Genomic DNA, 16,320 nt, shown 5'->3' on the forward strand with positions numbered 1-16,320 from the left:
CTAACAGAGAGGATTATGGGTGTTCTTAACACAAAGACGTAACAAACTTTTGAGCTGATGGAAACATTCATCAGCCTGATGTCACGATCCTCCATTGTCTATGTTTACCAGAGTATGTATGTGTAGCACCACTGTATCTCAATTTAAAATGTTCTATTTTTTTTTAAAGAAGAAACTGTCAATCATTTTTAAAATGTTCTTATTCTGGTAGCTTCTATGAAACAGCATCATTGTTGATCTCATCCACAGGCACAGGCCTGAAAGACTTTACAGACAGATAGGAGCCCGACATTCCATCCCACGCTCCAGAGGCTGATCCTCTCTCAGGAGCCCATCTCCATCTCAGCAGCGAGATGAGATTTCAAGGGGGTAAGACTGACATCCTCATTGTTGGGGTTCATAACCTTGCAGTACCCTTCTTCACCACACGGGGCAGTGCCACTTCCTTTCTTTTCATTTTTTATTGAGAATGAATTCACTCATACAATATATCCTGACCAGAGTTTCCCTCCTTCCATTCCTCCCAGTTCTCCTCCTCCCACACCTCTCCCCCAGATCACTTGATCCTCTGATTCCCTTTAGAAAAGAGCAGGTCTCCCAGGGATATCAACTGAAACTGACAAAAGAAGATACAATAAGATCAGACAGAAACACTGCTCTGAGGCTGGCCTAGGCAACCCAACAGGAGGAAAAGAGTCCCAAGAGCAGGCAAAGACGTCCTCTCAGATCAGCTTTGTCCCTGTTTTGTTACCTGGTCCATCAGATTTCTTTTTGACTGGCTCATCCTCTCGATCTTCCCATTCCACTGGACCTGCACATAAAATATGTTTCATCTTGAGCAATTTTCATGACCAAAAATTATTCAAAAAATATTGTGGCTGGACATACACTTGTTGAATAAAACAATGGTGAAGTGAGTTTGCCTCATTAAATATTAAATCAAACTCCATGGTTACTAGACTCAGACGCCTGTAACAGTGATTAATAGCATGACAGTAGGAGAAGGAGTCAGAATACAGTCACAGTTCATATATAAGCTGAGCGAGGAGCTGATGGCTTGACTACTGATTATTTCTAACACAAAAGGAAGACTTTCTTAAATAAGTAGGGCTAGCATCATTGCCCATGTAAGTAACTGTACAAAAATACACCTCTACTATGCAGTAAGTAAACAAACCAGTAGGAAATACAGGAAAACATTTGCTTAATATTGGGTGTTAGTGGCTGTCTTTTGTAGCAAGACAATGACTCTTAAAATATCAAAAATTTAGGCATGTTTTGATATCAAAGCAATTCCATATTGTTTGGATAGTCATGTATCATAAACTAAATCAAAATGCAAGCATTGAACAGGGAAGTGTGATAATCACACACCACAGGACGCAATATGCCTGTTGTACAATCAGCCATAATTAATAAGAAGAGAACAAACACTCCCATAGAATGCAGAAGACAGTAACAGCTTTGTTTGAACTTTCAGCTATAAAGTATAAATTATGCAGCCAATAGAAAGTAAAAACACCCAGTATCATTAGATAAGGATTAAACTAAATTCGAATGAAAACACAAGTCATTTGTCATCCCTCAGGAAAGAAATAATAATAATAAGAACAGTGAGGGCCTTGGTATGACATCATAAGAAATGTACTTCCTTTATCTGGCATATAAAAGCATAAATTACTAAAAACTTTTGGGGGGTGTTGAGGAAGAAGCTATTAAAGTGTATGAAGCATAACCTTCACCCAGTTCCTACTTTTAAGAATCTATCCTGGAAAAGTGTGTGTTACTCTTAACCTCTGTCACACTTTCATATACATTCATGTATGACGATATGTGAACTTTTTGCAAGCTAGTATAGCATTGTTTGCTGATAAAAATCAGGAAGCAATCTTTATGTCCATTAATGAGGAAATAATTGAATAAATTATGCATGTCTGCACTGTAGAAACTTTTATAGCCATTTAAAAAGCCCTGGCAGTTTCATGAATATTTAATTGGAGAACTGTTTGTGATACATCGCTAACGAAAGTGCAAGATGCCTTTGTGCACATGAACTCAAATCTAAACAGTTAACGAACAAACAACATGCATTTGCCAAAGGAGAGAAGACCAATGGCCTATCTGGGTAGGATGTATTTTTCCGGAAGGCTGTGTGTGTGTGTGTGTGTTGTGTGTGTGTGTGTGTGTGTGTGTGTGTGCGTGTGCATGTGCGTTCATGTGCACACACGTGCACAAGCCTATGCAGGTACATTCACCAGATTCTGGACCTGCCTCTACCACTGGCCTTATTGCATTGGGTGTAGGTTAAATTTATTTTTAGAGAAGGCAGTTATAGTTACCAGGAGATACTGAGAGAGGGAAGATTTTTTTTTAAAAAAAAAAAAGAACAAATTTTATAATTAATTACACAAGAAATTTTTAGTTATTATGTTTTAATTTATTAACTTCATAGGTACCCATGGTTGCATTATCTTTTCACAGAATCAAACTGTAGAATAGAAACCTAGGGTTCCCTCCAACCACATCATTTAGCTTCCAGTCTCCCAAGAAGAAGCCACTGTTATTAATACAATATGGTGGGATTTTGTTTGTTTTTCTTCTCTTACACGTAGACACTACGATAAATGCCCACTCACAATATAAAATACTGAGTTGAGGTATTCGGATTTTCTTTGTTCCACTAGTGGTTTCAGTAATTGCCTGCTAAATATTAAAATATTGTTTTTCACCTAAATGACAGGAAACTACTAGATAGTATTTTTACTAGCTACTTTTGTGCCAATTTAACACTAGCTAGAATCACTTTGGAAGAGAGGACCTGAATTGAGAGAATGCCCCCACCTGGGGTCAAGCCTGGGGCACATTTTCTTAAGTGACAACTGAAGAAGGAGGGCTGAGCTCCTTGTGGGGCAGGCGGTCCTGTTATTAGAAAACAGGCTTAGCAAGCTTCTGAGCAGCCCTCACGCACCCTTCCCAAGGTCCTGCCTTGGCTCCCCTCAGTGATGCACGACAAGCTGCAAGGTAGAATAAACCCTTTCCTTCACAAGTTGCTTTGGGTCGTGGTCAACAGAAAAGAGACTTAGTTAAGAGAGAATTCCACCACGCTTTGGTAATACAGTCTCTTCCAAATCTTCAATTCTATTGGACTGAGAACCCTAGCTGGAGGCACCCTAGGTATCCCAAGTCCCCTCCGGTGCTCCTCTGCACATAGCCAGCAGCTGCTTGCTGGCCAGAACTCACCGTCCCCAGATCCTTTGCGTCTCTCCTTCTGCTCTTCTCTGGCCAACTTTTTCTTCTCTTTCCTCCTCTGTCGGAGTGCCGTTTTAGGATCAGTAATCCAGGCTTGGTAGACGAACTGAAAGGAGACAGTCCAATTATTTTCTGACTTTCGAAAAGTAATTAAAAGTGAAAATGGACCTAAGTTAAGCTTCTTCTGTGTAAGAATGTTTTTTTTTTTCTCTTACAAATTTCTCTTATGTTGAGCTGACTTCTGCTGATTTAGTTGTTTGTTTCTTTGCTTGTTTGCTTGTTTGTTTGAGACAGGGTCTCGTTCTATAATCCTGGCTGGCTTAGCATTTACGTTGTAGAACTACCTGTTTCTGCCTCCCAAGCTTTGGGTTAAAGGCAGGCACCACCACACCCACCTTAAGGTGTTCTTTTGTTACCGTAAGATGTAAAGTATAAACAGTTGTGGAGATATATTCCTTTGGAGTCACAGATGATCTGGACATAAACTCTGGGTAAAAGAAATAAACCATCATTTCACAGAAACACCACCACTGTTTGTAATACTCAGCCATGACATTTAAGCTCTCTGCACTCAACAATCTAAAGCCAGAGGTCTTGATAAGCCTCATTAGAAGAGTCTCTCCTACCACAAATGTTTTCGTCCACAGTAAAATGACTTCTTTAATTGTCTTATTTACTTGGGAGCAGTGAGTTATGCATCTTCAATAATCTCCTAATAGTGGTTATGGGTAACTTAGAAAGATCTTCTGCAGAGGGATGAGTATTTTATAAGTAAAATAATGTCAGTGTAAGAGTGAGCTACTCCAGGGAAGTAGGAGGGACACGGGTGCCTCAGCTTGCCCTTGGTCAGTTGCATTCAAGAGCTGACAACTGTTGCATCAAAGTTTCACAACCAATGACCAGGAAAGAGCAGTTTGGAAAGACCCACCCTCTACATCCCTAGAAGCATGCAAAAGCAATAAAACTAAGACCTGATATATAAAATCAGACCCCTAGAAACCACGAAGCCAACATGCTTAACATGCTTAACATGCAACACCCGGTCTCAGGGAAGCTGTGTTTTCCATCGGCATGATTAAGACAAGCATACAGAAGGGACAGCTGTAAACCCATAGAATGTCATTTTATCCTGGATTATTTTCATGTTTCAGGGTAGTTTTTGAAAACACAACATAAACAGATTGGCGTTCTGATGTCAACAGATAATAAAGATTCAGCTCTTTCACATATGGAAATGTGAGGAGTACATGGTTCAAGAAAATAAAACAAAAAAGAAACTTCCTTCTTCCTCACTAGTAGAAATGTGAATTTTATGGTCAATTGACACAAATGCAAAATTGGTATGATTCCTAGATAATAAATCCTGGAAGTGAAATGTCCTATTTTATGGAATTAGAAGATGAACTGATGCTCAGAAAGATCAAAGCAAGGACTGCTGGATCTTCATTGAACATGTTGGTTTGAGAGTCTGGCTTCTTGTCTCTCAGGTTCAGTACATTAAATGGCAAATTTGCACAACACAGTTGGTTTTAAAAGAAACGGAACTAATAATGAATCTTCAGGTTTAAGAACAACATAGGATGACATTTCTTTCAAGGAACGTATTAAACTATTATTCTTTTATAAAATGAAAGAGTCCCAAGTAGGAGTTAAGAGGCAATGATCTGTGAGTATAGCAGGCACACAGATTGTAGGATATCCTTTTTTTTTTTCTGAAGAGAAAGCAAACAGCTGGGAGGGAGAGAGGAGGGTGGAGAGAAGCAGAATTAACAGACTTTATGAAAAGCAAGCGAGGGACCATCAGTGACCTGACATAGTGAGGGGAACTACTGACTCTGTTGGTCGCTAAGGGGTGAAACCCATCAGTATCTTTTTGGTGAGAGGAACATTCTAGTCATGCAAGCTCAGGAAGCAAGGGAGAGCAACCATCCTGAGAGCCACTGACTTCTTGTTCTCAGGCAAAGCCATCTCAGGATGGCCATTTTGAAACATACACATTTTAAAGTTCCAGATATCTGGCTGAGGGCCAGTTTTGCCTTTTCCTACTTCAGAAAAGGGTTCTGGTCTTCACCGAGTCAAGAAATGGAAGATTTTGGCTGACCTCCCAAATCATGACATTACAGCTCAGTCTAACTCGCACCCAACTTGTTGGCTCTGCTCAGGTGCCAGACTTTTCAGTACATCAGGTGGAAGGAGAAAGTGTTTGGAAAGTATGCACACAAAGGCTGAGGACTCAGATAATAGTCACTGCCATGTGGATGTTCGTGCATGTGTTTCTGACTTTATCTTAAAGTTTATCTTCATTATTAGCGGGGAAAGAGAGACTTGTTTTTATCAAGAGACCATTAAGCAACAACGCATATATTCTTTCAAACAGAGAGAGTTTCATCAGAGTGGGGATTCTTAACTCAAGTGAGTAACAGTGTATTGTCCTCTAATTGGACTGCGATCCCAAAGCTTCTTAACCCATTATTTAATCATCTGTAACCTTATTTAAAGTAACAGAAGGGATGGATAAATCTCAACCCCTCTCTTTAAGAATTTTAAAATTACAAGTTGATGAATTTTGTATGTATTCCTAGAGAAGAAAAGATGAAATCCACAGAGAGACAGCAGCAGTGACTATTAATTCAAGTCAGCCTTCTGAAATCCAAAATGAAAGGCAGTCAGAGGTGGAGCTCTGTGGCTCTAAGTAGAGCTTCACCCTCAGAGCTTTACAGAGACTCAGGATTTCAGGTCCATATGACCAGTGGAAACAGAGTCAGCATGGAAATGAGAAAAAGGGCAAGGCACACTGGTCTCTGTCACTATCCCAACTGTTTGCTTGAACACAAGGACCATCGTATCAACATGGACCCAAGTGTTTTGATGTTCATGCCTGACTGAGTTTGGAAGAAAAAGCATGGGACTACAAAACACAAGAAGGGTGACTTTTTTTTTTCTTTGTGGATTTTCATCGTGAGGTGACTGTGCTACTTCCACCGTGTATTGGATGGATGAAACACATGTGTAGTTAAACTGTAGTCATTTGTAGCACTGTTGTGCTCTGGGAGTGAGCAGCGAGGAAAGGAGACATGCTGGATCCAGGAACTAGACAACTGGATCCAAATTAGGAAGCTAGAGACTAACAAGAGGCTGAGAAGGGGACATATCATATCCAGGGGAGGTTTTTGTTTTTGTTTGTTTGTTTGTTTGTTTGTTTGTTTTGGAAGATTGTTCAGATGGTTTATACCAGCTTTCTGAGAAAAAAAAAAAAGATTAACGTTTTACTCATTGTACACTGATGCATACAGATTTTTTTCTACTAGCTTTCTGAGAAAATGATTAATGTTTTACTCCGTATAAACTGATGCATGCAACCAGATGTAACCCTTTGAAAATGGGATGTAACTTACGTAAAAATATGAAGAGAGAAAGTACACATATATCTGCATTTTCTCTTTCTATTTTTGATCATCTCCGCTGGTGTCTACTTTAGAAAGCAGTAAAATGATAAGAAGTCTGGCTCGTAAGAACCCTTTTTGAAAGACTCAATGTTTTACATCCATATGATATTTTCATTATACAACTCTTAGAATAGAGAAAATGTAGATATAGGATTTTTTTTTACTAAAGTTCTACGGAGCAGAGAGCCACACACTACACATCAGTAAAACATGAAATACCTTTGCAGCTCTGATTAAATACTGAAGAATAGTTTTGGGAAGTTTAATGACAGACTTTGGCAAGGCTAAAATGGCTGAGGCAAACTTCCCAATAGCTCTCTACAAAGAAGGACAAAGCAAGAGTAATTAGTAGGGAAAAAAACCCCAACCAAACAAAAGTTAACAGTTTAATATATGATGTTGCACGGGCTTGTCTCTACAATTAACGTTGAGGTTAAAGCATGCCAATCACCGAAGCTAGAACAAAATGTACTGGGCTTGGAAGTTAGGAAAAAGCAGACTCAGTCACACCGTGTAGTCCATAAACACAGTGAGGATGGCTCATATTCTCTTCTTGCTGTACGGTAAGTGCTGGTTAGCATAAAATTCATTACATATAAGGCAAGGCTGTTAAGTCATTAGTATTTGGCAAGCACCTTCATTCATGCACACAAACATGGTCTCCAAACACACAGAGGAGCAATGGATAGGTTAGGGAGGCAGCATCACACCAAGGAACCTCCACAAACCACTTGGCTTTTGGATGTCATCACAAAGACTAGCTGTTTTAGCTTGCCCAGTTATGAAAGCCCTGTCTAGGGAACGATGCATAGCCTTATCATGGGTGATCAGTGGGTTTTGTAGATACCTTTCTATAAGTCCTGTACTATGACAAACAGGATATAGCTGTTCCAGCTGTGATCCAGAGGTAAGAGAAATATGCACAAATAGTTCACTCCCTATGTACTGACAAGGCCTCGTCTTCAAGAAGGATGGATTGCATCCTACTCCCATTAACATTGTGTTGGTAGGTGGGTCAGAGCTGGGCTTGAGTCAGCAAGTTCCTGAACAAAGAGATCTCAGCTGAAAAAGATCAGGACTGGGCTGGCTGTTTATGGTTTTCATTTAGTATTCTGATACCATTAGTAATACAAACCCTAAAGCTAGTTTTCAAGATCCAAATGCAGTATTTAAGAAATCATTTCAAAGCAAAGCACGTGTATTATTTATACAATCAACTCTTTCACACAGGGAACTATTCAAGCAATCCGAGGCGTGGTCAAGAAATCTGTCTACTTGCAACAGAAAATTTTTTGTTTAGGTCATCAAAGTTGCTTTGAAGTCAGGGATGAAGAGCTGACCCACATCCTGTTCATGGGAAGTGGCAATTAGGATGTCACTGAGAGGGAGCATTGCTTCAGTTTAATTAGAAATACACAATTTCAGATATTCACCAGAAGTCTCTGAGAGCTGCAACGTAAGAGTACAGAGGAGGTCATCCAGGCCTGCAAGTGAGACTTGTCAATTAAAAAGCAACCACCATGTTTTTACCTAGTGATGGGCGCCATTGTCCCATCCCTCTAATTACCTGGAATGCTGACTTCCGTGGTGGTTCTTCATCCTCCTTTTTAAGTTCCTCTTCTTCCTCCTCTTCACTATCCGTTTCAAACAAATAATAATCTCCACTCCTGACCACTAAGCAAAACAAAATATTTGCTTATTTCTTGAAAGATAACACAAGAAACCTGGGGGCTTATTAATGAAACACACACCCCACCCCCACAAGATACACAGATGGCCTTCAAGAAGACCACAGCAAGAGATGTTAGCAGGAGAAAACAGACGAAAAGAACCCATTTTAGTCTAGGGTTATACAGTGCTGGCATGGCTGGGTCTACAGAGCATGAGGCCTTGTCGGTGCCATTTTAAGAGATCAGCAACTATGGGGTTGACCTGACAATTTCTTCCTTCTTTACTGTTTTATAGGGCTGACTCCATTTGGAGATGCCAAGATACTTGAACACCCTTGTTTTGCCATTCATCAATTTTGATCATCTAGACAAAGGCCAGAGTGAAGTGGAAGATTTGGCATGGTCTGTTACAGACAACCAATCAGGGTGACCCAGGATGAGGCCAGTGCCACCAGCCTCTACTTCACTTTAATACTATGCAGACCTGGCTTCTCCACAAGTAACACACGAGGCAACAGAAGACAAGACATTCGAAAGAGTTAAAAAAAAAACAAAAGAAAATAAACAACAACAACAACAACAACAACAAACATATTGCCACAAAGAGGAAAAGGGTAGGTAATATCAATAAACAAAACAAGATAACAACGTCGTGTCTGACTGCTTTTGCAAAGAGCCATAGGATGGACTGAGGACAGCAGCCTTGGTCCATAGGGTTTGGCTCTGTCATACTTCTGGTCAACAAGCCATTCCCTGGGAACATCATAAAATCCAAGGGGAACTCTACTGACCATCAGGTGCAAAGCACAAACAGTATGGCCTGCTTCTGCCTCATCTGACACTTTCCCTGCAAGAACATACTGACTGTGTCAGGAATGGGAAAAGAGAAATCAGAGTTGTCTCGTGACTTAAAGACAATTAGGAAATTCAATCTTTATATTTGAAAAATTTTTTTAATTTAATAGAGAAAAGAGACTCCCTTCTGATGCTACAAGAACTGTACCATCATTGTGGGATAGGATACTCATGATTTCTAATTGTATATGGGAATTGCAAACTACGAAGGCATCTCTGGGGTGAGATAATGTGATGTTTTAAGTTATAATTTGGACGTACACCTCATAAGGTAACAGGAAACCTTGGCTTGTTTAAAGCTAGTTGCTCAAATGTCACTGGCTATGGTCAAAAGTTGAACCATTTCGTCTACAGTATCAGATGACTCTGCACCTTCATTCGAGAAGATGCAGAGTGAACGAATTGGGCCTTATATCCTTGAACAGAAGCACCGTGGTTTGTTACTCATGTTTTGAAGGAAAAACAACCAGGCCTAGAGGATTGGGCCCAGGCCCAGGGGAATCAATGCAATTCAACATAAGGTAACAAGAAGCAAGAACAAACCAAAATCACAGCATTACATTTGACAGTGAGGGAGACCATTCAAGTAATGCCTTTCACTTAAGCTCAGAGATTTTGCAGGGAAGTTTTTGTGGACTCTCTATCACATGGTTTATTGGGACAAACTCAGGGCAATAATGAGATGGGACATTTACCCTCATTATAGGCACGGAGATCAATAGTAGCTGGAGTTGTATTCAATCATACCTTCTACCACTTCTATTCATCAGGTTGAGCCCAAATGATTTTCATCTCAAGCACTGATGTTATCGTTAGTAATATCACCAATTTATCATGCAAACAAGTGGAACTGGTACACTTGAAACAGTGAAATATTTTTTCTCTAGGTCTCTTAGTCCTTTGGAAAATATTGTTGAAGAAAAACTAGTGAAATTAAATACTTTCTTTCGTGTCTGCTGCTAGTGATAATTTAAAAAAGCACATCATACAAGGCAAAGCACATGTATAAAGTCAAAAGTCCATGCACATTAGTGCAGATGAAGACACTGCCTCCAGGCTGTGTCCAGACACAAAACACAGATGTTGGTGTCATTGGTAAATTACTTGGTACGAACCTAACTTTTAGAGTTCCACACTTTGTCCACAGAAACTTGACCCTTTATGCCAGATATGTGTCAACAAAGCAAGGTTAGGTAACGAGTAAGGTCACATGGAACTGATAAAGAGATACACTCCAGTGGGAAGGAAGGTATCATTGAACAGCAATAATGCAGTCCTGTGTGTGTGCATAGGTTTGGAACTAGCAAATTTGTCACCACAGCTTGTGCTGACATCTTTGCTGCTAACCAACCACCTTAATGAGTGTCGTTACTAATAGCCACTGCATCTCCACTTAAAACTCAGCATCTCTCAGAAATGATTCGGATGCCCAGTCCAGTCACTCAACAGATAAAAGCAAGGTCCTCTAATAACTTTCTTCCAGATCTAAAGAGAAGTGCTGGAGCATGAAGGGTTAAAAAACAGTCAAGGACCACAGTCCTCCCCTTCTGTTCCTTTCAAACTTGGAAAGGAAAATATATTACACAGAACAAATTTAGTACCACCAGTAGAATACATTCCAAACCATGCATTACAGACAGCTCTCCATTATTGCACTGTAAGATGTTGTAACAAGGCACACAGAGTTGATTATCGAAAGAGTTTGATATAATGAGGGTGAAATGAACGAGGAAAAATCTAATGCCATTAACCATCACTGGGAGTGGGGTTGTTACCAACATGGAAGGTGATTATCAAAGACCATATCCAATTCTTTTGAAATGATTTCGATACTGAAATGGAGAGGCAACTGTAGTCACTGCAGTGGGAATTTACCCACTCAGTATGATGTGATTTATGAAATGGATAGGTCACACTAAATTAGCAAAGGCCCTTTAAAAACAGAAGAGTAGGCACAGTTTACTTGTGACTTGATAGAGTGGGCATTTAGTGCTGTTCACATGTTGTTAACCTGACTAATATACCAATGACCCGAAGACAGAGGAGCCACATTGGAGTTCAACTTGAAGTTCCTTTGAACGTGGGCAGAAAATTAAGTGGAATTCATTGCAATCTCTCTTTTTGAATTTTAACCATACTGCTGAAATTCAATATTAAAGGTTTACATCTAATTAAATCCAAAGATAGAAAGCAGTTTTCAAATTTCATGCTATTTAAATTGCCTTGCTGATTTTACAGGACAACTGGGGTGAGAGACACCAGTTGCAGGTGGCAGTGACACTCATGATTCGGGATGGAAAAAAAAAACTGATTTGTGTAGTTTTCTAATGGCTTCCTAACTAGCAGGGCTGCTCTTAGCACTGTGTGAGTTTCTTTGTCTGACCAAAATAGTTGTAATTGTGGATTTACAGTGTAAGCCTAAAAAGGGTGAAAGATACTACACATTATTTTCAAAACAATGACTTCTCACTCTTCCACTATACCTAAGGAATCCGGAAAGACTAGATTATAACAAGGCATTCCATTATCACACCATTGTCCAGTATTGCTTTTACAGAACACATAGAGCCAATGGTATCTGTAACCACACATCTATGTTTATAATCAGGAGGGAAACACATTGTAGTTTATGTGTCTAGCAGATGCTGCTTTCCTGGTTTTTGCTATTAGTTGGTCACATCTGAGGCTGGGGCTGCATTCTAGGCATAGGTGTTTGGGGTATTGATTGTTGCAGAATCATTTTGAGATTTGGAGGAATTTAAGTACAATGCAAATGCATTTTAGGCTCTGTCAGCTACTTACTAAACACACTTCGAAAAACTCTCAAATGCAAATGAAATCAAAGCTCTGGGAAGACAGGGAGGGAGGCTCATTGACATCCATGCCCAGTGCCTTACAAAGAGGGTCACAGACACTTTTAACAGAGCAGTCATCCTTCAGAGTCCCAGCAGGGGCCAAACGTATCCTTAAGGGTTTTAAACCACACATGGAAAAGGAGCAGAGCTCTTGACCACAGAGTTTAATAGCACAGTTCGTTCTTCACTTTCTTACGTAGTACTCTCTACATCATATCTTTGGCTAGCTTTAGCCATCATGCTAATTTGTCGGAAAGAACAAGTCCATGGGGCCCAGGGACTCGTTAGCACATCAGTGCTCTTACACTCCGACCCCCTATCAAGTCACAAGGGTCAAACCATGCATGGGGCACATGGATCATGGGGAGCCTGAATTCTGGTCAAGGATATAAGGATTAGAACTGATGAGATTGGAAGAGGATCAACGAAACCTACTGGAAGCATGATCAACCCAAGGCCGCCACCACTGCTTTTTTTTGCCCTTGGCTTTCTGTTTGTCTGCTTCTCCTAAAATGAAATATGTCCAGACATTAATTCTTTGGAAGTGAGCACACACGTTTTGAAAACCACGCTTTAACAACTCAAATTGTCAAATCTAGGTAAATTGCAAAAACACATCAGAGGCCAGGAAAGGGAAGTCGGCTAACTATAAAAATCCTCATGTGCTAACAGTCCCCTGCAAAGGCCAACACTGAAGGCTCTCGACAGCATGCTACATGTCCACTCTATGCCTAGGATCTGAAGGCATGTACGGAAATATTAAAAAGGAAGTATTCATTAAAATGTGTCTTATGCTGAATTTTTTATCATTAACATGAAAGAATCGTGGCTCATTTAAAGGAAATACTTAGTGGTAAATAATTCATTAACATGCATCAAGCACAGGAGTAGGACTTTTTCTTTTGATGACATCAGTACACGATTGGAGGACAGTTACTACTAAAGTAGAGATTCTAGGAACTTGAAAGAGACCATGCATTTTTTTTTTTTAATTCCCCTAAGTGGAAAAGCATGCAGGCACCTATACAAGTCTGTGAAAGCTATATTTGGATAAATCCGTAATTAAATATAACAATAAGTTTTATGTTTCACAGTGAGTTCCTTGTAATGAGCAGCAGCTGAACTTTGAATTATAAATATTCACAAGTGACATACAGTGCTCATGCATATTTAATTTTCATTGTTGGATTTTTAGACACCAAAGGCAGCGTATCCAAAACCTCTTCCCTGAAGGAACAGATTAAGCAAACTGCACACCAATTTCTTTAGAAATATGTCTGTGAACTAAACCAGGCATCATTAAAGGCATCATGTTGAAGAGTAGACACTTGCAAAATTATTCATTCACTTAAGTATGTACTAATGACACAAACACATCTAGTCACATTAGGAGGCTCCTGGTAGCATGAAGGTGAGTGGCACTTTACAGCCCTACCGACAGCATGCTGTTATCAGATGTCAAAGCACTCGGTAAGATGAAAATTTGACATACTTTCATCATCTTCTTCTGAGACTTTCTGGATGTCCTGGCCTTCCCCTGACTCCTGGGTCAAGCTCAGCATCCTCTCCTTACCCTTTTTGTACTTTTGTTGCCGGGCTTTGATGCGATCCATCCTATAAATAAGGCAGTGTTAGTAACAATAAGAGGATATGAGCAATAGTCATGCCATGGCCTGCACTGTCGGTGCGTATTGGGTATCCAGATATCGGAATCCATGAGCAAAGTGGCTTTGAAGTTTACTTTGAAGTACTTAGGGATTATGAGATCATTGTTGATTAGCAATAAATAACTCTCTCTCTCTCTCTCTCTCTCTCTCTCTCTCTCTCTCACACACACACATATACACACACACACATACACACACATACACACACATACACACACACACACACACACACACACGGGGGCGGGGGCAGAGAGACGGAGGGGGAGAGGAAGGGGGAGAGGGAGAGACATCATGGTTCTTTGTGTTAGATACTGGGGTTAATGATATGCTCAATAGTCATGATGCTAAGGTTAGCCCTTGATATCGGTTCTCATCTTGTATCATAGTCAGTCTGATTATGGCATATTATAACCAAAAGTTTTACATTTTTTAGTTGCTTTTTGTTTATTTATGTGAATGAATGTTTCACCCCCATGCATGTATCTATGTGTAGCATGTGCATGCCTGGTGGCTGCAGAGGCCAGAAAAGGCCATTGGATGCTCCGGAGCTGGAGTTATAGATGAGTCCTGGGAATAGATCCCAGGTCCACTGGAAGATCAGCCGTGCTCTTAATGCAGCAGCTTTGCATTCTTAACATAATACAAAGAATCAGGTCTCACTTATGGGAAGTGAGAGGATTTTCTAAATGCAGGAAAATTCTAAATGTGTTCACGCACTGTGTCTGAGCTAGAGAGAACAGCAGCAGCCGTACCACACTGCAGGAACCTTACAGTTTGCGCATTCACCTTGGGTTTCTGTGTAAGCAGCCACACCATGGAATAATCTAGTTTATTTAAAGGAATACCTTCCAAGGGAAGAAAATTAAGAAGCGAGGTCAAGATGGAGTGAAGCTGCTCTTACAAATTCAGGTGACTTTCCTGGGAGGATGGGATGGGGCTTCCCCTCTCTTGAAAAAGTATCTAGGATTCAAATTCTCTGGATATTAGCTTTTAAGCATTAACACTCAAAAAATATAGATGTTTACCAGTTCTTAGAAGTTCCACTCATTGCTAGAAAATTCTTTACAACTGAACTCTCAAGTTGCCCTGTCAGCCTTGAGTCCTGTCAGCCCACCCCTGTCCCATTCCAACTCATTCCTGCTCCATGTATGTCTGTTTACCCCTGTCCCATGTCAGCCCACCCCTATCCCATGTCAGTACACCCCTGTCCCATGTCAACTCACCCCTGTCCCATGTCTGTTTGCTTACCCCTGACCCATGTCACCCCACCCCTGTCCCATGTCAGCCCACCCCTGTCCCTTGTCAGCCCACCCCTGTCCCATGTCAAGTCACCCCTGCCCCATGTATATCTGTTTACCCCTGCCCCCATGTCAGTCCACCCCTGTCCCATGTCTGTCTGTTTACCCCTGTCCCATATCAGCCCACCCCTGTCCCATGTTAGTCCACCCCTGTCCCATGTCAGTCCACCCCTGTCCTATGTCTGTCTGTTTACCCCTGCCCCATGTCAGCCCACCCCTGTCCCATATCAGCCCATCCCTGTCCCATGTCAGCCTACCCATGTCCCATGTCAACTCACCCCTACCCCATGTCTGTCTGTTTACCCCTGCCCCATGTCAGCCCACCCCTATCCCATGTCAGCCCATCCCTGTCCCATGTCAACCTACCCATGTCCCATGTCAGCTCACCCATGTCCCATGTCAGCTCACCCCTGTCCCATGTCTGTCTGCTCACCCCTGACCCATGTCAGCCCACCCCTGTCCCATCCAGGATAGTGGTGTAGGAAAAGCATTGAGTCAGACTGGGAAGAGACTAGTCACACCAGCGCTGCTGCCAGTTGTTGTGGACCCTACATGTCCGAGGGCATCCATTCTCCTGAATAGGCACTGTATTATTCTAGAAGATACTTCTGAAGCTGACTCCATATTTATTTCCTGGATCCAGAAATGAGCACATCCGTGTGCTTGGCTCGGAACCCCACTTCTTTCATTAGTTTATCAGTCTTTACGAAAGCTCACAAGGGACACCTGTGCCCTTTAATTGAATAACACCGAATGTTCAGAGAACCTCAATGACCATTTCAGGGCTCCGGATGAAATAACTGAATTTGTGATGTCTCCCTGCCTTTTCCCAAGATGGTGCCTTCCCCACAACCTAGAGCTACCATCCTGTTAAACTGCCTTCATCTTCAGCATAGCAGGGTTGGTTTCTCATCTGACAGAGGAATCAACACTCATTATACTGTGTGGACCAGTCCTTAGACATCCCCTTCATTGTTAGACATAGATACACTTTTCAAGGGTCAGATCCAAGACATGGTTGAATGTACTGATGCAAAAGGGGCAGAGAAGCAGGGGGAAGAGAGTCCTTACTGTCTCTTCAGCTGGTCCATGGATTTTTTCTCTTCTTCAATTCTTGCCTTTACAGCTTTCACAATTGTAGCCTGGAAAAGTTCGGCCCCTCTGAAATAAAGTTGGGAATACAGAACAAATCAATATTCTTGTGGCTGTTTAACCTTTTCTGAAAATGATCAGAGGTCATGACATCCTTTTGCCCAGGCTGAAGTTTCCTGGCTGAAGTC

The 16,320-nt window shown here is 41.1% G+C and overlaps 1 protein-coding gene across 1 annotated transcript in view; it reads right to left on the reverse strand.

The window, feature by feature from the left end:
• Piezo2 (piezo type mechanosensitive ion channel component 2) overlaps positions 1 to 16,320 on the reverse strand; it is a 369,017-nt gene that overhangs the window by 40,046 nt on the left and 312,651 nt on the right. The window contains exons 28-33 of the mRNA XM_085833455.1: positions 16,112 to 16,201; positions 13,568 to 13,689; positions 12,511 to 12,582; positions 8,263 to 8,369; positions 3,241 to 3,355; positions 752 to 811 (exon numbers count right to left, since the gene is read on the reverse strand). Coding sequence (XP_085689581.1) covers positions 752 to 811; positions 3,241 to 3,355; positions 8,263 to 8,369; positions 12,511 to 12,582; positions 13,568 to 13,689; positions 16,112 to 16,201 — 566 coding nt within the window. The remainder of the gene's footprint in view (positions 1 to 751; positions 812 to 3,240; positions 3,356 to 8,262; positions 8,370 to 12,510; positions 12,583 to 13,567; positions 13,690 to 16,111; positions 16,202 to 16,320) is intronic.

Source organism: Mus caroli, unplaced genomic scaffold, assembly GCF_978045245.1.
Source record: "Mus caroli unplaced genomic scaffold, Mus_caroli_1 scaffold_19, whole genome shotgun sequence".
Lineage (NCBI taxonomy): Eukaryota > Metazoa > Chordata > Mammalia > Rodentia > Muridae > Mus > Mus caroli.